The 24,242-nt window shown below is 39.2% G+C and overlaps 1 protein-coding gene across 1 annotated transcript in view; it reads left to right on the top strand.

Moving 5' to 3' along the window:
- The window catches only part of LOC122894649 (IQ domain-containing protein H-like), a 70,825-nt gene extending 48,298 nt beyond the window's left edge, over positions 1-22,527 (top strand). Inside the window, exons 6-8 of the mRNA XM_044232408.1 lie at positions 13,940-14,060; positions 20,906-21,034; positions 22,451-22,527. Of these exons, the coding sequence (XP_044088343.1) occupies positions 13,940-14,060; positions 20,906-21,034; positions 22,451-22,527 (327 nt within the window). The remainder of the gene's footprint in view (positions 1-13,939; positions 14,061-20,905; positions 21,035-22,450) is intronic.
- Positions 22,528-24,242: the final 1,715 nt, after the last annotated feature.

Here is a 24,242-nt window from a genome sequence, read left to right as displayed (position 1 = left end):
GTACCTGGGTGGCTCAATTGGTTAAGCATTCAGCTCTTGATTTTGGCTCAGGTCATGATCTCAGGGTCATGAGATTGAGCCCCATGTTGGGCTCTGCTCTGGGGATGGAGTCTGCTTAAGATTCTCTCTCACCCTCTCCCTCTGTCCCTTCCCACTGCACATGTGTGCTCTGTCTTGCTAAAAATTAAATTAAATTAAAATTCACTTCTTATTGATAGCATATAGTTTTATCTTGTGGTTAAAATCCAGTATGATAATCTCTGCTTTTTAATTAGACTGTTTATTTTTTTTTTAATTTATTTATTTATTTGACAGAGAGAGATCACAAGTAGGCAGAGAGGCAGGCAGAGAGAGAGGGAGGGAAGCAGGCTCCCTGCTGAGCAGAGAGCCCGACGCGGGACTCGATCCCAGGACCCCGAGATCATGACCTGAGCCGAAGGCAGCGGCCCAACACACTGAGCCACCCAGGCAGTCCATTTTCATTTAATATAATTATTGACATGCTTTGATGTAGAACAATTATTTTTCTACTTGTTTTCTATTTCTACCATCTCTTTTTTGTTCCTTTGTTGTCTGCCTAACTTAGGGTTTTATGATTAAAAATTTTTTTTAATAGTCTGTTATATTTTGAACTACACCTCTTTGTGTTATTTTTAGTGGTTGCTCTAGGATTTACAATATGCATACTCAACTTATTAGAGTTTCCTCAGAGTTAATACTGCACCAGTTCAAGTACAACGTAAGGTACTTGCAACTAGGGGCGTCTGGGTGGATCAGTTGGTTAAATGTCCACCTTCCAGTACTGATTCTGGAGTCCCAGGATTTAGTCCCACATCAGGATCCCTGCTCAGCATGGGAGTCTGCTTCTCCCTCTGCCCCTCACCCCGCTGCTTGTGTCCTCCCTCTCTTTCTCCCTGTCAAATAAATAAATTAAATCTCAGGGAAAAAAGAAAAGGAACTTGCAACTAGAGAATTCCATTTATGCTATTGTCCCAATCTTTTGCGGTAATGTCATGTGATTTAAATGTATTGTAAACTGTTATAAATTTTTGCCTTAAATAGCCAGTTGTCTTTCAGAGAAATTAAGAGAAGAAAAACACATAGTATTTTATATTTACAACAGACATCTAAGTTTCCATCTTGTGTCATTTTCTGTCCTCCTAAAAAACTTCCTTTAAGCATTTCTTGCCTGCTTAAGGCAAAGCAACACATGCCTACTGGTGACTCATTGTTTTCTTTTGCCTCTCCCCCTCAAAGTCTTTATATTGCTTTAACATAGAATTGTGGGTTGTCAGGAATTTTTTTTTTTTTAAATTCAATGCTTTAAAGTTCCATTGTTTCTAATAAGTCAGTCATCATTTGGATCATTGATTCTCTCTATATAACGGATCTTTCTTTTCTTTTTTTTCCCTGACTGCTTTCAAGTTTTTCTCTTTGTCTTTAGCTTCCAGGGGGTTGGTTATGTTGAGTTCATGTGTTTATCCTCCTTGAGGTTCATTGAGCTTCTAAGATCATCTGTAAATTTATGTTTTCCAGAAAACTTGGAGACATTTGGCCATTATTTCGTTAAATACTTTCCTCCACATTTCTCTCTCTCTTCTCTTTCTGGGACTTCAATCACATACAAATTTTACAACATGATATTGTCCCATGGGTTACTGAAGACCTATTTTTTTTTCTTAAGATTTTATTTATTTATTTGAGAGAGAGAGAATGAGAGAGAGAGAGAGCGTGAGAGGGGAGAGGTCAGAGGGAGAAGTAGACTCCCTCCTGAGCGGGGAGCTGGATGTAGGACTCAATCCCAGGACTCCAGGATCGTGACCCGAGCCAAAGGCAGCTGCTTAACCAACTGCCCAAGATCTATTCTTCTAAAAATTTTTTTTTCTTTCTATTCTTTGGATTAGATAATATCTGTTGATTTTTCTTCTTCAAGTTCACCCTCTTTCCTTCTGCCCATTCCAATCTGCTGTCAAGCCTATCCGACAAATTTTCATTTCGCATATTCCACTCTTCAGTTCTAGAATTTCCATTTGGTTCTTTTTCTATAGTTTTCATTTCTCTACCAAGAATTTCCATCTGTTAATTCCTTATGATAATATTTCCTTTAATGTCCTTAAAGTATGTATAATAACAGCTTTAAAGTCTTTATCTGCTAATTCTGCCCTCTGAATCATCTTGACATCCTGTTTCTTTTTTAAAACTACTTTATTAAAGTATGATTGACATACAAAAAGCTGTGCATATTTAATGTATACAACTTGGTGAATTTGAAGATTACATGTACACCTGTGAAACTATCACCACCATCTTTACCATAAAACATCATCTCTAAGATCTGTTATAATTGACAACTGTTTCTCCTGTGTAAACATTTTGCCATTTCTTTGTAAATAGAGTGAATTTTTTATTGTTATGAACATTATAAATGATGTGTTATGGAGACTCTGAATTCTGCACCTTGCTCTCTAATGTGTTGATGACTGTTCAAATAGGCAATTAATTTGTTAGACTCAAATTCCACAAACTCCTTCGTGAGTAGCAGCTGAAATCTCTGCTCAGTTTTTTTCAAATTGTTAACTGGTGCATCTTTGCTGGGCTCCTTAGAATCTATTCCATTTAGGTGTAGCTTAGCAGGAATCTCTTCAATTTAGGTGTAGCTTAGGGGTCTGCCAAGGATTTGTATGGCATTTATTTGTAAATTTTGGGTCTCTGCCGTTTTTTTTCTGGGATTTCCCCCTCATTTTCAGCCTTTTTAGAGCCTATAGGCCATTCTCTGACTTTTCTAGCCAGTAAGACTGTGACTTCCTTCTGCATCTCATGAACTGAGAAGTACTTCCAGGCCAGAGTCAGACACACACAAACTCCAGCTGTTGTAGTTCCCTTTTTGCAAGATCAACTTTCTTCTAGCTTCTGTGTTATCTTCAGGAGGGTTAATCAGTTATAAGCTACTCCACCTTTACCAAAAGCATAAGTAGGCCATTATTGAGTCTTGCTTGGCATTGTATTACCTTTATCAAAAAGAAAAACATTTGCTATTTATATATCTTTGTTAATTGCTCCTTCCCAATATGTTATAAGTGGATATATATATATGTATATATATATATATATATATTTTTTTTTTAAGATTTTGTTTATTTATTTGACAGACAGAGCTCACAAGTAGTCAGAGAGGCAGGCAGAGAGAAGGGGGAAAGCAGGCTCCCTCCTGAGCAGAGAGCTTGATGCAGAGCTCGATCCCAGGACCCTGGGATCATGGCCTGAGCCGAAGACAGAGGCTTAACCCACTGAGCCACCCAGGTGCCCCAAAGTGGTTATATATATATATATATATATATATATATATATATATATTTAAATGTTCTTTTGCTCTATTCCTTCCTTAAATGAGATAAGACAGGAGGCGCCTGGGTGGCTCAGTGGGTTAAGCTGCTGCCTTCGACTCAGGTCATGATCCCAGGGTCCTGGGATCGAGTCCCGCATCGGGCTCTCTGCTCAGCAGGGAGCCTGCTTCCCTCTCTCTCTCTCTGCCTGCCTCTCTGTCTACTTGTGATCTCTGTCTGTTAAATAAACAAATAAAATCTTTTAAAAAAAATAAAATAAATGAGATAAGACAGGACAGATGAACTCTGAATTATGAAATGCCTTGAGGATACTATACAAATACTTATAATATATGTTGTAAATATACTAAGAGAAGTACAAAAAAGCTATAGGAACTGGGAGGAGGAAGAATTCAGAAGTGATTTCCTAAAGGAGGTTACCTTTAAGCTAGTTGTTAAAAGGTGACAGGAATTTAGTAGCCAGAACTAAGCGGGAACATTCTAGAAGGAACATTAGAAGCATTGCAGAAAAGTGGGAGGCTGGAGACTCAAGTCTTATTGGGTACAGCTGTAAATATAATTTATAACTCAAAATCAATACTTAAAATTTCATGGCATAAACATACTGCCACACACAATATGAGTGACTCTCACACCAATGTTAAAGGTAAGAAGCCAGATACAAAAGGATACATACTGTAATAATCCCTTTATGTAAATTTTAGAACAGAAAAATAATAGCTGGGTGTGAATTCAGAATAGTGGTTACTGTTGGGCTATCGGAATGACTGACAGGGAGCAAGAGAGAGGCCTTGGGGATGCTTGCAATGTTCTACTTATTGTTCTGGATGCTGGTTTCCCAGTGTCTGCTTTGTGAAAATGTATCAACTGATGACCTTATGATTTGTGTCTTTTCAAAAATGAATGTTATACTTTGATAAAATTTTTATGTAAAAAAAGCCCCAATTTCTGATATGAAAAAGTTTATATTGTGCATCTTTATATATTAATTCAGTAATTCCTCACAATGGCCTCATGAAAGATCAGTGATGCTGAGTTTTATGCAAAATTGGATTATATAAATTTGAAATACCATGACATAAGATAATAATAATAAATTATTGCTGCATACACAGAGTTTGAGATAATTCAAATCCCCCTAACTTAAAAAAAATAAAATAAATTTCACTTTTTATAAAGCTGGTGCAGTCTGAGTGAACTTAAGGTATATTTATGCTGGAGTTTCCACAGAGAAACACCATCTGAGTAAATAAAAATGCCCTGTACTGTTAGGATATAAATTCCGCAAATGTAATAAATAACAGTAGATTAAACACAGCAGTGATTTCTCTCATGTCACATAGTTTATGACTGATATGGCTGTTATGCAATGTCAGGCACCCCCACATTTTCTATCTATGACCTAACATGGCTAAGAGGGCTGCCAGGCTCCCACCATCATGTCTGTATTCCAACCAGTAAAGTCACTATGATTGCTATACTACTGGCCAGAATCCTGTCTCTAAAACATATCAAGCTGAAAAGGGAGGCTGGGAAATGTAGTTTCTGACTGTGTAGCACACTGGAAGCCATGCAGAAGTTTCTGTCATAGCTGCCATTCTTTGTCAGACTGTCTCAATTCTGTGAGTTCAGAATTATGAAATGCCTCTAGGAACAAATTCTTTACATAAAATTCAGCTGCCCTGCAGCTAAGAATATCCATATTTTACAGAAGATGCAACTGAGACTCAGCAAAATTAAATTACTTTCCCCAACACATTGCTAATTAAATGACAGAGGTAGGATTGAAATCCAGTGCTCCAAGTCCATGACCTTTGCTCTTATGCCACAGATGCCTCCCAAGGGAGTTTTTCTTCTAGCTCCAAGAATGCTGGTAATCCTTAGTCTGAGAGAAAGTGAAGTTCCTCTCTCTATGAAATGATGCTGAGAAAGGGGACAGAGTGATATGGTTTTACCATGAGGACAGGAGAAGGGCTGGTGACCTGAGCTGTGTCTGGCTTGAAAGTTTCAAGAACTCAGGAAGCAAGAAAATGTAGTAAGAAGCACTGCGCCGTGAAGCAGTGATGTGCCCTTTTAGTTCTGCCTCTATTAGGCAGATCGGATGTGTGTCCTAACTATTTTCCCTTCCCGATCATTAGTATGCCATCCATCATATGGGGAGGAGGACTGGGGCAGGATTGGATGTGCAGGGTTGTAGAATCTGGCCATGCAGTTTTAAATTCACCAAGCAGAAGATTCTGGAGCACAGTAGAAGGGCATGACATACTTCCAAACCTCACCCCTCCCTGCCCCTCAGAAATATTGCTGGTAAATTATCAAAATATTGAGATTCTCAGAAATGCTACAAAATCTGGAGAGAAGACAATCAAGCAGGCATCTTTATCTTTTTTCTCTTTTGACAAGGGGACTTGGAAGAAAGAGGTGAAATTGGAAAGCAAATAATATGTCTAATTCTTCCGGAGAAAGGTGACATTTTCAGGATTCTGTTGAAATGACCCAAAACCTTTGGGGCTAGAGGGAGGGAGGGAGGACTAAGTAGAGAAAATTCTGGTATAGGATGTTCATCAAAATCTTGGGAGAGGGAGGGGCACCTGGGTGGCTCAGTGGGTTAAGCCGCTGCCTTCGGCTCAGGTCATGATCTCAGGGTCCTGGGATCGAGTCCCGTATCGGGCTCTCTGCTCAGCGGGGAGCCTGCTTCCTCCTCTCTCTCTCTGCCTGCCTCTCTGCCTACTTGTGATCTCTCTGTCAAATAAATGGATAAAAATATTAAAAAAAAATTGGAAAAATAAAATCTTGGGAGAGGGAGAACAGCCCACATATTTTAACAAAGACTGCATGTGTCCTAAAACAGAGGCTCCCCCGACCCAAGCCCTCAGATAACAGAAAAGCTGAGAACACTCAGAATACCCAGTTCTCGCATGTTGCTGGGAAAGAAAACACACAGGTAGCAGACAACAGGGAAGGAGATGCTACATCAGAACAAGCAGATAGTTGGGGCAAAGCTGCCCAAGAACGTACAAGGGGGAAAGAAATGGTATGGCCACTATACTGATTTATTATATAAAGGCCAGTATTTCATCCAGAGCTAACAAAAGTGTGGGAGGGGAGAGAGGGACTACCATGGGCTGCAAAAGACAAAACCTAACCCAGAAAAAAAAAAATCTAACTCAAGGAACAGAAGAAATGTTCTCACAATTTCTTCACATTATAGCACAGCTTGATAGGAACATAAATTAAGTAAAACTAGAGCTCAGCCAGGAGATGATAAAATAGCAGAATGAGATTTTTAAAAAGGGAGGTTGCAGACACAAGGAAACAAATTGAATACCAAAATACTTTATGGAACTAATAAATAAACTATAAATAGGAAGAATAGAGCAGACACTGCTGAACACTGAAATATGGGCATGGAGAAAAGACTGTAAGCACAGCAAATGCAAAGGAAAAAGACAAAGGAAATTAATTAGAAGTTAATAGATAATGCATAGTAGTTTGTTATAGGCTAAGCTGCTGTAACAAAAAAATCCAAAAATATAATGCCATAAATAGATCAGTTTATTTCTCACTCACAAAACAGTCCACAGGTAAGAAGTCTGTGGCATAACTGAGAGAGGGCTCCTTCTGTCTGGATGCTGTCTCATCTCATTCCTGTGGTTACAGACATTCTCGTTCCAGTGGTTGAAGCTGACTCCTCTCTACACCCATGTTTTAGCCCACAGAAAGGAAAAAGATAGTCCAGCGCAAGCATTCTAAGGAGATGGACCAGAGGTTATGCTTATCACTGTTGCTTATGTCTTACTGGTCTGAATTTGGTCACATGTCCACATTTAGCCACCAGGGACAATGGGAAACATAGTCTGGACTGGGCAGCCATATGTTCAGCTAAAAGCATTCTATTCTAAAATGAACCAGGAGAGAATAAACAGTTAGGTACTACAACATGAAGGATAAAGATGGATAACACTTAATGACACCTGGTATCTCTAAAATGGAGAACCCAGCAAATGAAAGAGAAGATATATCCAACAATATAATGGAAGAAAATTTTCCAGAAGTGAATAAAGAATGAGATCTACAAGTGGAAAGAAAGCACTGAATCCCAGGAAATTTTGATTTTGAGTATGACATCAAGGTATTTTCTAGTTAAACACGTGGACTTCAAAAATGAGGACTGTTTCAGACATCCAGGCAGAAAGAAAAATCACCGACAAGGGGTGAGGAATCAGGCTACTATCAGATTTCACAACAGCCATTGTAGAAGACAATGGGTCAGTGTCTGCAAAATTTTGAGAAAAGAAAGGATGACCCCAGGTATCATTCAAGTATAAATATTCATGAACACTTGTTGGAAAGGACTGCTTTTTTAAAAATTTTTTTTATTTTTTTATAAACATATAATATGTTTTTATCCCCAGGGGTACAGGTCTGTGAATCGCCAGGTTTACACACTTCACAGCACTCACCATAGCACATACCCTCCCCAACGTCCATAACCCCACCCCCCTCTCCCCCCAGCAACCCTCAGTTTGTTTTGTGAGATTAAGAGTCACTTATGGTTTGTCTCCCTCCCAATCCCATCTTGTTTCATTTATTCTTCTCCTACCCCCTTAAACCCCCATGTTGCATCTCCACTTCCTCGTATCAGGGAGATCATGTGATAGTTGTCTTTCTCTGATTGACTTATTTCGCTAAGCATGATACCCTCTAGTTCCACCCACGTCATCGCAAATGGCAAGATTTCATTTCTTTTGATGGCTGCATAGTATTCCATTGTGTATATATATCACATCTTCTTTATCCATTCATCTGTTGATGGACATCTAGGTTCTTTCCATAGTTTGGCTATTATAGACATTGCTGCTATAAACATTGCACGTGCCCCTTCGGATCACTATGTTTGTATCTTTAGGGTAAATACCCAGTAGTGCAATTGCTGGGTCATAGGGTAGTTCTAGTTTCAACATTTTGAGGAACCTCCATGTTGTTTTCCAGAGTGGTTGCACCAACTTGCATTCCCACCAACAGTGTAGGAGGGTTCCCCTTTCTCCGCATCCTCACCAGCATCTGTCATTTCCTGACTTGTTAATTTTAGTCATTCTGACTGGTGTGAGGTGATATCTCATTGTGGTTTTGATTTGTATTTCCCTGATGCCGAGTGATATGGAGCACTTTTTCATGTGTCTGTTGGCCATCTGGATGTCTTTTTTGCAGAATGTCTGTTCATGTCTTCTGCCCATTTCTTGATTGGATTATTTGTTCTTTGGGTGTTGAGTTTGCTAAGTTCTTTATAGATTTTGGACACTAGCCCTTTATCTGACACATCTTCTCCCATTCTGTCAGTTGTCTTTTGGTTTTGCAAATGCTTTTGATCTTGATAAAATCCCAATAGTTCATTTTTGCCCTTGCTTCCCTTGCCTTTGGCAATGTTCTTAGGAAGATGTTACTGCGGCTGAGATCGAAGAGGTTGCTGTCTGTGTTCTCCTCAAGAATTTTGATGGATTGGAAAGGACTGCTTTATAACCAAAGGCAGGCAACTAAGAAATCAATTAAAATAGAGGAGCCTGTGTGGTCCAGTCAGTTGAGCTGACTCTTGATTTCGGCTCATTCATGATCTCAGGGTCATGAGATTGAGCCCTGCATCAGGCTCCGCCCTCAGCGTGGAGTCTGCTCAAGATCCTCTCTCCTCTCCCTCTGTCCCTCCTCCATTCTTGTTATCACTGTATTTCTCTCTCTCTCTCAAAAATAAATAAATAGATGAACTGTAAAAGACTCTTAACTGTAGGAAACAAACTGAGGCTGCCGGAGGGAAGGTGGGTCGAGGGATGGGATAACTAGGTGACAGGCATTAAGGAGGGCACTTGATGTAATGAGCACTGGGTGTTCTATGCAACTGATGAGTCACTAAATTCTACCCCTGAAACTAATAATACACTATATGTTAATTGATTGTAAATAGAATTTTAAAAATAAATAAATAAAAATCTTTTTTTTTTTAAATAAATAAAAATCTTAAGGAAAAAAAAAGTCAATCAAAATGAGGAACTTGGGGCGCCTGGGTGGCTCAGTGGGTTAAAGCCTCTGCCTTCGGCTGGGGTCACGATCCCGGGGAGGGTCCTGGGATCGAGCCCCGCATTGGGATCTCTGCTCAGCAGGGAGCCTGCTTCCTCCTCTCTCTCTCTGCCTGCCTGTCTGCCTACTTGTGATCTGTCAAATAAATAAATAAAATCTTAAAAAAAAAAAAATGAGGAACTCAAGCATAGAGGAGCCCTGACAGGGGATCCATTTACACATAGGGTAAAACTAAACAATCCTAGCGATTATGGTCTCAAAACAGAATGTGGATATTATAAATCTGGACAATGTAATAATAATAATATAATAAAAAATTGGGAGATGAGGGAGGGGGATATGGGTAGCAAGAGAGTTCTAATGTTCTCATCTTTTGAAGATGGGGTATATTATTCAAATTTAAAATGCAATTTTTAAAAAAACCTAAATGTTTTTCATAATCACCTTTATTTAACTGCAGGGTAGGAGTCCACAAACAACTGCCTGAGGGCAGACCACCTGTTTTTGTACATAAAGTTTCACTAGAACATGAGCCACCATTTGTTTACATATTGTTTATGCTATGTTCCAGCTCTAACAATGGACCAGAACAGCCTAAAACATTTACTGTCTGGCCCTTTAAAAAAAATTGCCAACCCTTGCAGAGGAATTTTTTTAAACTCCTAGGAATCTTGTGGTAAAAAATATTGACTTGAGGTTTAATAATTTGTTGAGTTTAATTCAGCCTTTCCCCCTCCTATTAAATTCATGTCAAAAATTAAGTTTAATAATGTAATATAAATCCTATTTTTATAAAATGATATATTAATCATTCCAAAGATGTCAGGATAATGGATCACCTAATGATATTTGGCATGGTTTCTTAAACTTTCATCTTTGTGTTTTTCTACATTAATTGGAATCTTTATAATGAGCATATATCATTTTTAACCAGAATCATAAAATAGAATGGTTTTTCTATTTGAAAACACTAGAAGCAAATATACCAAGATATTAACAATGATTAATTCTAGCTGGCAGGAATGTGATTGCTATTTTCTTTTTTAAGCTTTTCTATATATATTTTTTAACTTTGAAAAACAATTAAGCTGTTACGGAAGGTTTAGGCATAGCGACAGAGTTTTGGAAAGAGCCATGACACACCAGCTACAAAGAACATTGTTCTCTCTCTATGGTAGTCCATATCGTGTTATACACGCTACAGAGCCTGGTTCCAGCCCCCAAATATAAAGCATGACATAAAGGAGAAGCCAGAAGCAGATGATTCTCCCCTACTGTTAGGCAATCGGCACTTTCATAAAGCTGGTTTCTTCCATTTGCTCCAACCTGCAGTTCCCCCAGTTTTGTCCCCCACCCTGCACTCCTGGAACACACACCATACTCCAGCCACCGGAGATCCTCACCTTCCCGGAAATCTTCACGCATCTGTATTGTGCCCTGCTTTGTTGCCCCCATTCTCTCTCTCTAATTGCATCCTCTTCTCCGCGTGATCTGTAACTCAGTGCTGCTTTTTTAAAAAGATTTTATTTATTTATTTGTCAGAGACAGAGGGAGAGAGAGCGAGCGAGCACAGGCAGACAGAGAGGCAGCAGAGGCAGAGGGAGAAGCAGGCTCCCTGCCGAGCAAGGAGCCCGATGCAGGACTTGATCCCAAGACCCTGGGATCACGACCCGAGCTGAAGGCAGCTGCTTAACCAACTGAGCCACCCAGTGCTGTTTTTAAGACACAATTTTCAGTTACTGCAGTCCATCCCAACCTTGGCTTCACATCAGAATCACCCAGGGAGCGTGATGCCCCGGCTCCAGTCCAGCTGTGAGGATTTATTGGCCCAGAGTTGGGGCCCAGACAGCAGTATTTTTAAAAAGCTCCCTGACAGATTCTTACATAGAGCTCGAAGAGAGTCACCGTGAAGCCTTCTTCACTGCCGGCATGCAGTGTCAGTAACTCCCTCTTCGGCACTCCCATTGCCCTGAGCGTGCCCATCCCTCCTGAAACTTAACGCCCATTGCACGGAAGTTAGCGTTCTATAGTAGGTGCTCAGTGAGGGCTGAAGGTTGCACATGCGTTCTCTCTCCAAGCCGGCACACACGCAGGAGGTCGTCCTCACTGGGGGAGCCGGACGGCGGAGGGGGCTCATTTCTTTCTGTGATCTCGACAGGATGTCAGCCCCCAGGTGTAACTCTCTTCTCCATGCCCCTACACACACACACACACACACACACACACGCATACACACACGCACACGTGCAGGCGCACACACCACATCTGGCTTCACATGGTTGAGATGGACTCAACTGAAACAATTAAAGAAACCAGGGTTATGAGCGTGCTGGCTGCCTGACCGGACGCTAGCATCACCTGCCTTCCAACCTCTCCCTTGTGTCACACTTCCCAATGTGGTTTATGTCGGATCCTGCTGCTTGGGCTATGAAGAGCAGGCTGTCGGCTGCACTTTGTCAAAGACTTTCAGAAAATCCAGATAAAGGATGCTCTGTGCTCTGAAACTGCCAAACCTGTACTTTACCTCTTCATGGTGCTGGACAATGTTATTTAAGGGGACTCCTTCTCTTTTCCTCCGATTTACCTTTCCCTCCTTGACCCTGACATCAATCAGACAAGTGGAGACCCTTCCCTTTTCGCTACTGAAAATCAGCTATGCACGGGCCATGCCAGCCATACAGTACCGTGGGTGACTGGGACATCCCGGAGGCCACTTGGGTCTGGGGGTGAGGTCTTGGGTCTGGGGGTGAGGTGGGGCGAGGAGAGCTGAGGATGAGAAAGAGACCAAGGTAGACTGTCAAGGTGGAATTTCCATAATGACACGACCTGCCCTTGAACTCCTTGCTGTCATTAAGGCAAGGCCTGTGGAGGGGCACCTGCGTGGCTCAGTTAAGCATCTGACTTTGATTCAGGTCATGATCCCAGGGTACTAGGATGGAGTCCCTATGTGGGGCTCCCTGCTCAGTGGGGAGTCTGCTTCTCATTCTCCCTCTGCCCCTCCTCATGCTTGTGCTCTGCTTTTCCCTCTCTCTCTATCTCAAATAAATAAAATCTTTAAAAAAAAAAAAAAAGGCAACACCCATGACACTCCCTTTCCTCTTCCAATTCACCTGGAAGGCAGGAAATTGCACTCCTTCCTGTTAAAAAAAAGAAAACCTACTTAGGGTCATTTTAAATTGTCCTCACCAAACATTTGGTGTTCATGGGATGGTAGATGTTTACAGTTTCCCTTAAGCCCCTTTGTTCAAAGGGGCTTTGTTCAAACCATCCTTTGTTCAAACATTTTTTAGCCAATAGATACTTATTTGGGGAGGTGATTTTCTCCCTGCCCCCTGCCCCCCACAACTCTTGATGAATTTCCCTTTCTTTTCCCATTACCTTGAGGAGCAATAAGATATGCAACTGAGTCCAATGGCAAATTTCACTAATGTAAAATCAGATTAATCTTAAAATCGAATAGTATTTCTAGCATACTTTGTGACCTTCAACAAATCTACGAACATTTCAGCCTTAGTTCCTTATTAGTTAAAGAGCAAATTGTTACCTAGTTCCTTTAGAAGTTATGCAGATTAATTAATGTTTGGAAAATGATTTGAACATTTAAATCAGTCTATAAATACCAAACAGCTGCTTCTTCCCTGCTGGGAGGGCCCAGGTAATTCATAACCTCTTCTAATAAAGGTAAAAATAGTGTACTTGAGCTATACAATTAAATGTGATTTATATGTAATACATATTAGTCTTTAAAAGCTAGAAACCATTTAATAGGAACAATTCATATTTCATAACTATAAAAAGGCATTTAATGACTTTAGAAAAGGTAATCATCTACTGTAACTGATCCAGATATCAAGTCTTTAATTCTCTCTGAGATTTTCCAGAGTCTACTCCAAGTTCATTTTTAACCTATTAATGTTGACTGATACATTTATCTTTTTGTTTTTAACCTTTTGTTTATTTGTTTGTTTTAGAGGGAGGGGAGAATCTTAAGAGCAGGGCTCCATCTCACAACCCTGAGATCATGAACTGAGCCAAAATCAATAGTCAGACAATTAACAAACTGAGCCACCCAGGGACCCCTGATATATCTATCTTGAAATTCTCCCAGTTTTCTCTTTTTTTTTTTTTTTTTAACTCTCACAACCCTAATATAATTTCCTGGGAAATTTGCCTGTACAAAACTTTGCTGTATTCAAAACCTCTTCTGTCAAGATTTAGCGCTTTTATATCATAGTCATTAAAATTGAACAAAATCTTAATAGTTCTTTTATTAACTACTATAGTGACTTTGCATAGTAGAAATCACAACATGTTAATTGCATTTAATTAACTATTTTAAATTACACAAACTCCTGACAGTAGACAATAGCACAGGGTACTCACGGGCAATAAAACTGGAGCTGCTATCGCTACTTTATTAAAACTTAATGAAACTATTCATAAGCTTATTTATTGTTTACAAGAAGAAAACTGTGTTCCTTTTGAAAGCAAAACTGCCTGCTGAAAACAGATTTTTCGTTGTCTAGGTGAAGGTTCAGAAGTTAATAAAAGGCTCTACCATATCCAACCTCACAGTTCTACCAGCCTCTCATCGCACTAATCCCTACTTCACGCCCATCCCTGTCCTCCAAGCAGATGCCAGGAAAGGTTAGTGATTCAATGACCATCTTATGTGCTGTGGAGTCTATGGGAAAGAGCAATGAGGTGGGATGTGGGATAGGGGGCCTGGGTTTGAATTCGGGCTCAGCCACTAATTCTCCTAGGTGACCTCAGACAAGTCGGGGTCTTCACTCTGGTCTGATTTTGCTCCTCTCTAAATCAGAAGGTTGGACTAGACAACAACTAGAGTCCCTTCCACCTCTAAAACCCATTGTCCTACTGAATTAATATTGATTGAGATGTTGGTATTACTACATGTTAAAATTATCATTGTATGTAGGTGATATTATTAGAAATTTTCAAGCTTCTGAGCAGATAGTTTTTTTTCTTTTGTTGTTGTTGTTGTTTGAGCAGATAGTTTCTGATGCTCTTCTGGTAGCACTTAAAAAATTTATCTCAATATACTACTATGCAAAAATATGAAGCCAAAATTAATGCAATGGCATTTAAATCATCATGTCTCAGTCTAAATTCTAGTGTTCGTGAAACCAGTGGATTTCTAGTTTTTAAACAAAAGGTCATATCTTCATCTCAGTATCCCTAGTGTCCAGAACCATGTTGGCTGAATGAATAAGCAAATGAAAGAGTAAGTAAATGAATGAGTAAGGCCTGAGTATTTTAACTACCTTTTCTTCTTTTCTCTGCTACTTCATTTAATTGGCTGAAGTGTTAAAAAATGCCCAAGTGGATCCCCTTTTGTATGTCAAATACAACCAAGTGAGATGGTCTTTAATTATTCCCATCTTGCTTTCCACCTGTTGTCTGGAATAGTTTGGACCTAAAGATGGTTCCCAAAGGTTCTCTTGGTCTTCGGAGATAAAAAGTTTTCTCTGGTCTGTCTACTGACCTATTGCTTGAGGAAGAACAGAAGAACTCAGAAGAACCCAGCAACATTATAAGTGCCTTAATGTGTGAAGCTCACAACTGTAACTATTACTTTTCTAGTTAGAAACCATTATTGTTCAGAGATCTTTATGACATATGATTTTACTTAGTTTACATATTTACTCGTTGGGAAGATGGAATGACTCCAGCAGAGTTCTTGCTTTAGTACCATCTTCTACTCTTCCTGGATCAAATTAGGGTGAACGAAATAGTGAATGAATCAATGAATCAGTGTCCACTTTGGTAATAGACATAATGAAAAAAATTGCTGCAAAACAAAGGTGAATCTAGAGCCACGGCAACTTGACCCAGGAAAAAAAAAATATCACATTTTCATCCCTCAACAGTCCACCAGAGAACACAGGTCTGCCATAATATTTGTAATTAATCAGTCAGTCAGTCAACATATATTTATTGAGTACTCCCCATATGTCTGGTACCATGCAAGGTAATAGAAGCATCAGGAAAACTCAAGCTGTGGAACTGTGGACACAGTGTCTAGATTTTTTTTACATGTTCTTGATGCCCTTAGCTGTCATCTCAGGTTCACACAAGTTCAGCCAGAACTGAAGGATTAACAACACCCAGAAGAGAGAGATGTTTTGGAAAATACAGGATGAACTTTCTGACTTTTTCTCGAATTATCTTGTTACATCTAAAATAAAAAGCAAGCTTTGCTTTGCCTTGCCTTGCTTTCCTTTCCTTTCCTGTCTTTTCCTTTCCTTTTCAGTGGTTAAGAATATATGTCTCACAGTACACAAACCAAACTTTAGGCTGTGTGTGACCTCAGGCAAGTTGCTCTCTGGTCTTGTTTAATCAACTCCAAATTCTACAAACAAGGCAGGCTTGACTTGGACCTTCCCTCCATTCTCTGCTAACTGCTTTCTCTACCTTTGCCCACGTGCCCTTCCCCCTGCTCCTCACCAGGCCAAGCACATTTTCTTGTGGGCCTTTACAAGTGCCTCTATCTCTGCCTGGAAAAGTCACTTCCTTAAGCAACTCTTTTCCTTCATAGATGATCACGATTTTTAATACATTATTATGAGTTTATTTAATGTCTTCAGCCCTCCTACAGGCTCCATGAGTTCTCTCTGGCTCACCACTGCATCCCCAGCCTCCAGAATAGCTCCTGCCACATAATAGGCACTTAACAAATGCCAGCTGAATGAATGAACGTCTAATCCCTAATCCATTCTGCTGGAAAGTAAGAGTATTATGAAAGTTTAATGAGACAATGGGGTTAAGTGATGACTTCCCAAAACAGGTAAACTCATGGGTCTCATACAAATATAAAATGAAAATATGTGAAATATTTTATTTATTTAACTCGTTGATTAAAAGAGAGAGCTGTAGGTATACCTGGTGGCTCAGTTGCTTAAGTGTCCAACTCTTGGTTTCAGCTCAGGTCATGATCTCTTGCGTCTTGAAATCAAGACTTGGGTCAGGCTCCACGCTCAACAGGGAGTCTGCTTGAAGACTCTTTCCCTCTGCTCCTTCCCTGACTTGTGCTCACTCTTCCTCTCAAATAAGTAAATCTTTAAAAAAAAAAAAAAAAAAAGAGGGAGAGAGAGAGATCTATAGGATGTCACAACTGGTTTAAAGGAGAATGCAAAGGACATGCATTTGTAGCTCAGGAATTTTAAAATAAATTAGCAAATAGATACAAAATTGACCTTTCTGTGGGAAGGAGGTGTGTTCCTTGTCCAGATAGAATTTGTTTTCAAGTCTATAGATAAGAATTATTTGCATTAGTATCAGTTTTTTTTTTTTACAAATGAACCTTAATTTCTACAGAGTTGTGAAATAGCTCAAAGACTAAGTCCAGATAATTCCCAAAGACTTCAGCATTCCATTCAAAAGGTGTCCAGTAATCTCTTTTGCTTATTCCAAAACTTAAACAAAAATATTCTTACAGTCTTCCACCATTTTCACTAAAATGATCTCCAAAGGGGTGCCTGGGTAGCTCAGTCAGTTAAAGCCGCTGCCTTCGGCTCAGGTCATGGTCTCAGGGTCCTGGGATCGAGTCCCACGTCGGACTCTCTGCTCAGCGGGGAGCCTGCTTCCCTCTCTCTCTCTCTCTCTCTCTGCCTGCCTCTCCATCTACTTGTGATCTCTCTCTGTCTAATAAATAAATAAAATCTTTAAAAAAAATGATCTCCAAAAACAATTTTTCCCCCCCAAATAAGGCTGTTCTCATTAGGTTTGTCCTGATTATTTACACAGGTGGGCAAGAATAATCTGTCTTAAGTTTGGTCTGCTGGAAATTTTCCTAAGGAATCTGATTGAACTTTTAAAATCCTCTATTATTATCTTAAGGCTAGGAAATCAAGCCCAAGAAGCTCTGCCCACCACATTTCAACTACAAGACCTATAAATTTGGGTAATTTCTTTTTTTCAAGAAGAGTTCCAAATATCCTAATGTTCTTGGGCCTGGACACGAACTTCCTACCACCTGCAAGAATGGAAACGCTATAAACATGCACCAGTCCAGGTTTTTCTGAAGGCTTTGTAAACATTGGCTCCATAAAGTCAACCTTAGTTCTTTAAAAGTGACTTGTCATTCATGATTAATAAGTATCATTCTGAAATATGAAATTCCAGACAAGGTCTTGGTTGCACAAGTGATTTTTCCAATTATATCTTAGTAAAAGGAGAGCAGATTTTTACTGAAAATATGCAAGTAACTATACTGCCATGAAAAGTAAAGAGCCTCAAAGAGAGTTTCTGAATTTGGGAGACAATGGTGAGCCACTTTAAGTATTAGAAGTTTGATTTCCTTATTTCCTAGAAATCTTAAGAATACTCAATTTACATAAGCACTTACTTCTCTCTGTAAGTCAATCTGAACAGAGCTTCTTTAATTTGAGACTTTACAGTCTAATTTATTAGTACCATCTGGAGATAGCAAAACATTCTATATTCATAATGAGAGATAAAGGCCTTTCTGAATGACAGATACATAGACTTAGATATAGACATAGCTTATAGTGTCAACTCTATAATTTAAGCTACAGATGGAAAATGAACACTGAAACACACCTTCTGGTCCAGATACCACCTTCTTTGTGGGCATGACATTCCTAGCTGATTTGAGCTCAAAATACACAAGTGGAAAAGCAAAAGACTAACAGACTATTTTCTCTATTGTCCCCCCATTCAACAAGGAATTAGATCTCTATAAGACATTAATCCATTTATGGAGATCGCCAAATTCCCAGTCATTGTATCTACCAATAAGGAATAACTTAGACATACATGAACCAAAAAAGAAAAAGAAAACAAAAACAAAAATTAAAATTAGAAATTCAAAAACTGAAATTAGAAAAACAGTCAATAAATTTCTATTGCTACTTTGAATTTGCTAACAAAATATATGCCTAGACCTCGTTCCCTGTGCAGTGCATCGTTTCTTCCAATTTCAGGTGAATCTTCTGCTCATCTTGGCAAGATCTCCAAAATTATTAAAGGACATATATATTTTAAAGTAAAATCATGATTCTTATACAACTATAAAATGAACACATCAAAGATTTTATTGAACTCATTGATTAAATGAGGGTATCAGTAGGATGTTACAATTAGTTCCAAGGAGAATCCAAATAGACACTTTTACAAATCAAGAGTAGTGAAATAAATTTGCAAATGGACACACCACTGGCTTTTGGGGGATGACAGAACCGTCATCCTTCTGTGTGACAGTTTATTCACATGCATATAAAACAAGAAATATTTGCACTGATTTCAGTTTTCTATAAGTTAATCTTAATCTCTAGAGAACTGTAAAAAAGACTCATCAAAAACAAAGGTGATTACAGGGGTCAGATAACCTCCAGAGGTTCCAGCATTTCAATGAAAAGATACCCAGCCTCTTTTGCTTATCCCAAAGTCTTAACTTTTTCCTTCTGGTGGTAAATGTACACACATGTGTTTATCTAAAATTAAGTCAATTGCTCCAACCAGTACTAAAGCAAAAGTTAAAATCATGCCTATATTCTTTGGGATTCTCTCCGAGTTCAGTAATGAAAATATACCGAATTAGAAGGAGCTCTGTTTTTCACATCTGCAAGTCAGTCATAGGTCTTGGAAACAGGATCTAATATTTAAGGGTGGAAAATAGTTGTGAGGACAAAGAGTTATTCTTAATACCTTATGGTAGTTAAATCCAGTGTTAGAAAAATTAAAACCTGAAGCCCTCATTTCAAATGGAGCTTAAAGAGTTGCACTCTGGATGGGCAGTTCTTACATTTTAGAAGTACTCAAGATTGACCTGGAATGCTTACTAAAAAATATAGATTACTGGGCCCCAATTGTACCAATTCTCAAACTTCAGGGCACATAAATTTTGTCCTGGAGGCTTCAGTACTGCAGATCCCCAGGCCCTGACCTCAGAAGTTTAGACAGGCTCGGGAGAGGGCCCAGGAGTTTCATTTTAATAAGAAATCCCCCCCACCCCCCAAAAATGATCCTGCGGTAAGCAAACTGAAGATTTCTCTTTGGAATCATTGTTTTACAAGTGAAGTCTTCTCCAGCTCCCCAATCCCTCAGTGTTCCTTTCTCTGAATTCCTGTAATACCAGACTTCAGTATCCTTAATAACAACATAACATCGTCATCGAGGTCCCCAGGCAAACGGAAACCGTATTTGCTCCCCTTAGAATCTGGGCCAACTTCTTCAGCTTAGTCCATCTTGGTACACGGCATGCCGACGAGGATTTCCTTGAGACCCAGAGTGCCTTACTGTCCTTCCTATTACATGAGAGCAACAAGAGGCTGAAGCCCTATCACAAGTGTGTTTCGCATCCTCCCTGGCTTTCTGGCTTCCACACAATAGATCCACCTTAATGAAAGCATTACACCTGCCAGAAGGCTTTGCTCAATTCCTCCTTGATTGATTAATTAATTCATTTAACAGTCTTTTGGCCTTCAAAAGTGCTGGTCCCAGCCATGCGGATATAGTACGAGTTCTACGAATTGTCAATTAGGTGCGTTAATACTATCCATGTTGCACGGTTAACTAAATTCATCTGTTTGGGCAATCACATCTTCTGGTGACGTGAGAAATGTCTAAAAATGAGTTTCTCTTTGTTGTTGTTTTATTTTGTTTTTAGAGAGAGAGATTGAGAGAGCAGAATGTGAGGGGCAGAGGGAGAGGGCGAGAGAGAATCTCCAGCAGGCTTCATGCCCATCACGGAGCCCAACATGGGGCTCAATCTCATGACACTGAAATCACGACCTGAGCTGAAATCAAGAGTCAGCTGCTTGACTGACTGAGCCACCCAGGCGCCCCTAAAAATAACTTTCTTTTATAAAACATGACTCATTGTAACAACAGGGGAATAGTTACAAGCACATAGATTTTCTTTCTTTCAGAACAAAACCTCTCCTTGGTTATGAGGACTGTGTATTTGATTTCTCCAAATTTTAAAAAAAATAACAATATTATCGATCGTTGGAAATGTTATGTATAAAGAAGTTTGAGATTGCACTGAAATTATATTTCTACCTTAAAATGAAATTTTTAAAAGATATTATTTATTTATTTATTTATCAGAGAGAGCACAGCAGGGGGAGTGGCAGGCAGAGGCAGAGAGAGAAAGAGGCTCCACTGAGCAAGGAGCCCCATGTGGGGCTCTACCCTAGAGCCCTGGGACCATGACCCCAAGCCAAAGGCAGATGCTTAACCAACTCAGCCCCCCAGGCATCCTGAAATTATCTTAATACAGTTTATTTCATAATACCACTATGGGAAATGCCATTTTATCTTGGGTTAGAATATTAAGCTTAAAAGAATGTGTACTATAGTGTTTTCTTCATCCAAAGGATTAAGGCACTAGATGTGCTTTCAAAAATAAGATGAGTAGAGTAAGTTACACTTGCAAAATTCATAGAGCTCAGACTTTGTAGAAATGCTTAGAGTTAAAATAATATTCTTTTAACCTTCCTTTTCAGGGATATTAAGTATGATTGAACGAGGACTGATTCCACCAACAGCAAGGATTACCTTTCAGAATCCACCCATTGTACCAAGAGCAGCTCCTCTGCATAATTTTGATGAAGCCCATAAGATCCCAACTGCCGGTAAGACAGTCTTGACTGAACGCTTAAGTGGGGATACACAGGAATTACCTCCCACCAAAATCTAGTCTCCCAGTATCCAACTTGTATCTGCAATCATAGGACAAGATAACAGCTGTAACAGTTCTGAGTTTCACTTGACTGAATAAAGTAACTTTAGTCTCTTCGTCGAACACCGACACACGGCCTTTTGGGTTAGAAGACTGGTATTTTCAGGGGGCTCGCAGCTTGGTTGGGAAAACAAGACAAACAGAACAAAGATAAATAACAATACAAAGAAGCATAGCATAAAAACCCAATGGATGTTAAAGTCTAGTGCTACAGGGGTTCAAAGGGACAGTTGTGGAGGGGGAAGATAATAGACTTCAAAGAAGAGCCTAGATGAAATCAGGTGTTCAAGAAAAGTGCCAACATGGGACTCTACTACTTGTGGAAACTCAGGCAAGCCATTTCCTTTGTCTGGGCTCCAGCTTCCCCAGTTGTAAAATAAAGCAGTTGGGGCTAAATGAATTCATCTGTTCAACAAATATTTGTTGAATGCATGCTTTATCAAAGGTAGCATTTAAGGGCTGGGGATCCAACAGAGAATAGAATAACTCAGACAACATTTCTGCCCCCATGGTGCTTACATTCCAATGGGAGAAACAGATAACAAGCAGGTGAGTAAATGAGAATTTGAGCTAGTGTTAAGTTCTAGAGATAAAACAACATGAATGAGAGAATAATAAGGAAGTAGTCACTTTGCTTGTGAGGGAAGGGTCAGGGAATGCCTCTCAGAAGATGTATAATGCTTGAGTTGAGGTGAGTTGAGGTACAAACGATCAGAAGAAGCCAGTCATGAAATGATCTAGGGAAAAGCATTCTAGATATAGGCCAGCACAGATACAAGGGCCTAAGGACTAAAGAGGGAATGAGCAAGGGTGGTATAGTTGGAGACCCAAAAGCCAGGGAAAGAAGGGAGGAGATGAGGCTGGAAAATAGAGGGCAATGACATGACATCGCCTGGAGCAGAGACTACGAGTTGTCCTCAGTTTTCATTCTTCCCTATTTCCACAGTAATGGAGCCATGAGTGGGCACATGTCAGCTTAGCTAAAGACAACATTTCCCAGGCTTCCTTCCAGCTAGCTGTGCCATATGACCAGGTTCTGGACAAAGAGGAAGAAAGCAAAGTAGGAAAAGAAACTTCTGGGCTGAGCCTATAAGAGGAAAGGAGCATGGTCTCTCCCTTTCTTTCCTCTCTCTGGCTAGCTGGGAGGCAGATGTGATAGGGAAGCACTTGAGAGCCACAGGGGGAACTCCATGTTCCATCTCCCAAGTCTGGCAGAGCTGCCCTACCAATCTGGGACTGTCTTCCTTTCAACTCTTATGTGAGAGAGAAATAAACTCTTAATTGGTTTAAACCACTCTATGTGTTTTAGGATCTTTCCCTGTAAACATATTTTACTATAGCAGAACTAACATGAACGAGCAAACCATGATGAGGAGTTGGATTTAACTAAGTATAACAAGAGCCCACTAAAAGATTTAAACAAGAGGTTGATATACTACCAATTCTTCACAAATTTTTCCAGAAAATAGAAAAGAGAAGACACTCCTCAGACCATCTTAGGAAGCCAGCATTCACCCTGATATCACAACTAAAGACATTAGAAGACAAGAAAACCACAGTCTGTTTTCCTTCATGAAAATACATATAAAAATCCTCCACAAAATATTAACAAATTGAATTCCATAATATAAAAAAAAGAATAATATATCATGACCAGGTAGGGTTTATCCTAAGAATACAAGACTGTTTTGACACTTAAAAAAATCAATCAATGTAGTGCTGTGAAGTGTGTAAACCTGGCGATTCACAGACCTGTACCCCTGGGGATAAAAATATATTATATGTTTATAAAAAATAAAAAAATTAAAAATAAAAAAATAAATAAATGTAAATCATCATATCAATAAACTAAAGAAAAAGAACCATATGACCATCTCCATCTTAATACATAAAAATAAAATAAAATGCAACATCCATTCAACAATAATACTTTAAAAAAAAAACCTAAGCATGGGACGCCTGGGTGGCTCAGTTGGTTAAGCAACTGCCTTCGGCTCAGGTCATGATCCCAGCGTCCTGGGATCGAGTCCCACATCGGGCTCCTTGCTCAGCAGGGAGCCTGCTTCTCCCTCTGCCTGCCATTCTGTCTGCCTGTGCTCTCTCTCCCTCTCTGACAAATAAATAAAAAATCTTTAAAAAAAAAAAAAAAAAAACCTAAGCAAACTAAAAATGGAACTTTCTCAGCCTGATACAGGGCATCCACCGCTAACATCATACTTAATAGTGAAAGACCAACTGCATTCTCTGTAATTATGATCAGGAACAAGGCAAGGACATCCACTCTTACCACACATATTCAATATTGTGTGGAAAGTCCTAGCCAATACAATGAGGTAAGAAAAAGAACAAAAAATAAAGAAATTAAACTGTCTCTCTTTAGGAACAGAATGATTACTACATAGAAAATTTGCAAGATCTAAAAAAAAAAAATAATAGAATAAATAAAGTTTAGCACGGTTTCAGGATACCAAATTAACATATAAAATATAATTGAATTTCGATACACTAGAAATGAACAATTGGAAATTGGATTTTAAAAAACAATGCCAGGGTGTCTGGCTGGCTCAATCAATAGAGCATGTGAATTTTGATCTCAGGGTCACGAGTTTGAGCTCCATGTGTAGTGAGTGTATACTTAAAACAACAATAACAACAACAACAACAATGCCATTAAAATAATACCAAATAATTAAATACTTAGGCAGAAAACTAAAAAAAGATGTGCAAGATCTGTATATTAAAACTCCAAAATGCTAACTAAAAAAAAAAAAAAAAAATTCAAATAAGACCTAAATAAATGGAAAGGTAGGCCATGGTCACAGATTCAAAGACTCAATACTGTTATGTTAATCATCCCAAAGTTGTCTATATACTCAATGCACTCCAAATCAAGATCAGTAAAATATTTTTGTAGAAATTGACAGGCCAATTCTAAAATTTATATGGAAAAGCAAAGATGGTACAATAGCCAAAAGAATTTTGAAAAAGAAAAGTAACATTGGAGGACTCATGTTATCTGAGTTAGTATAAAGTTATAGTTATCAGAACAGTGTGGTATTAGCAAAATGATAAATACAGAGATCCACAGAGCAGAAAAGAGA

This window comes from Neovison vison, chromosome 13, assembly GCF_020171115.1.
Source record: "Neovison vison isolate M4711 chromosome 13, ASM_NN_V1, whole genome shotgun sequence".
Lineage (NCBI taxonomy): Eukaryota > Metazoa > Chordata > Mammalia > Carnivora > Mustelidae > Neogale > Neogale vison.
This window is presented reverse-complemented; position numbering and strand designations above follow the sequence as displayed.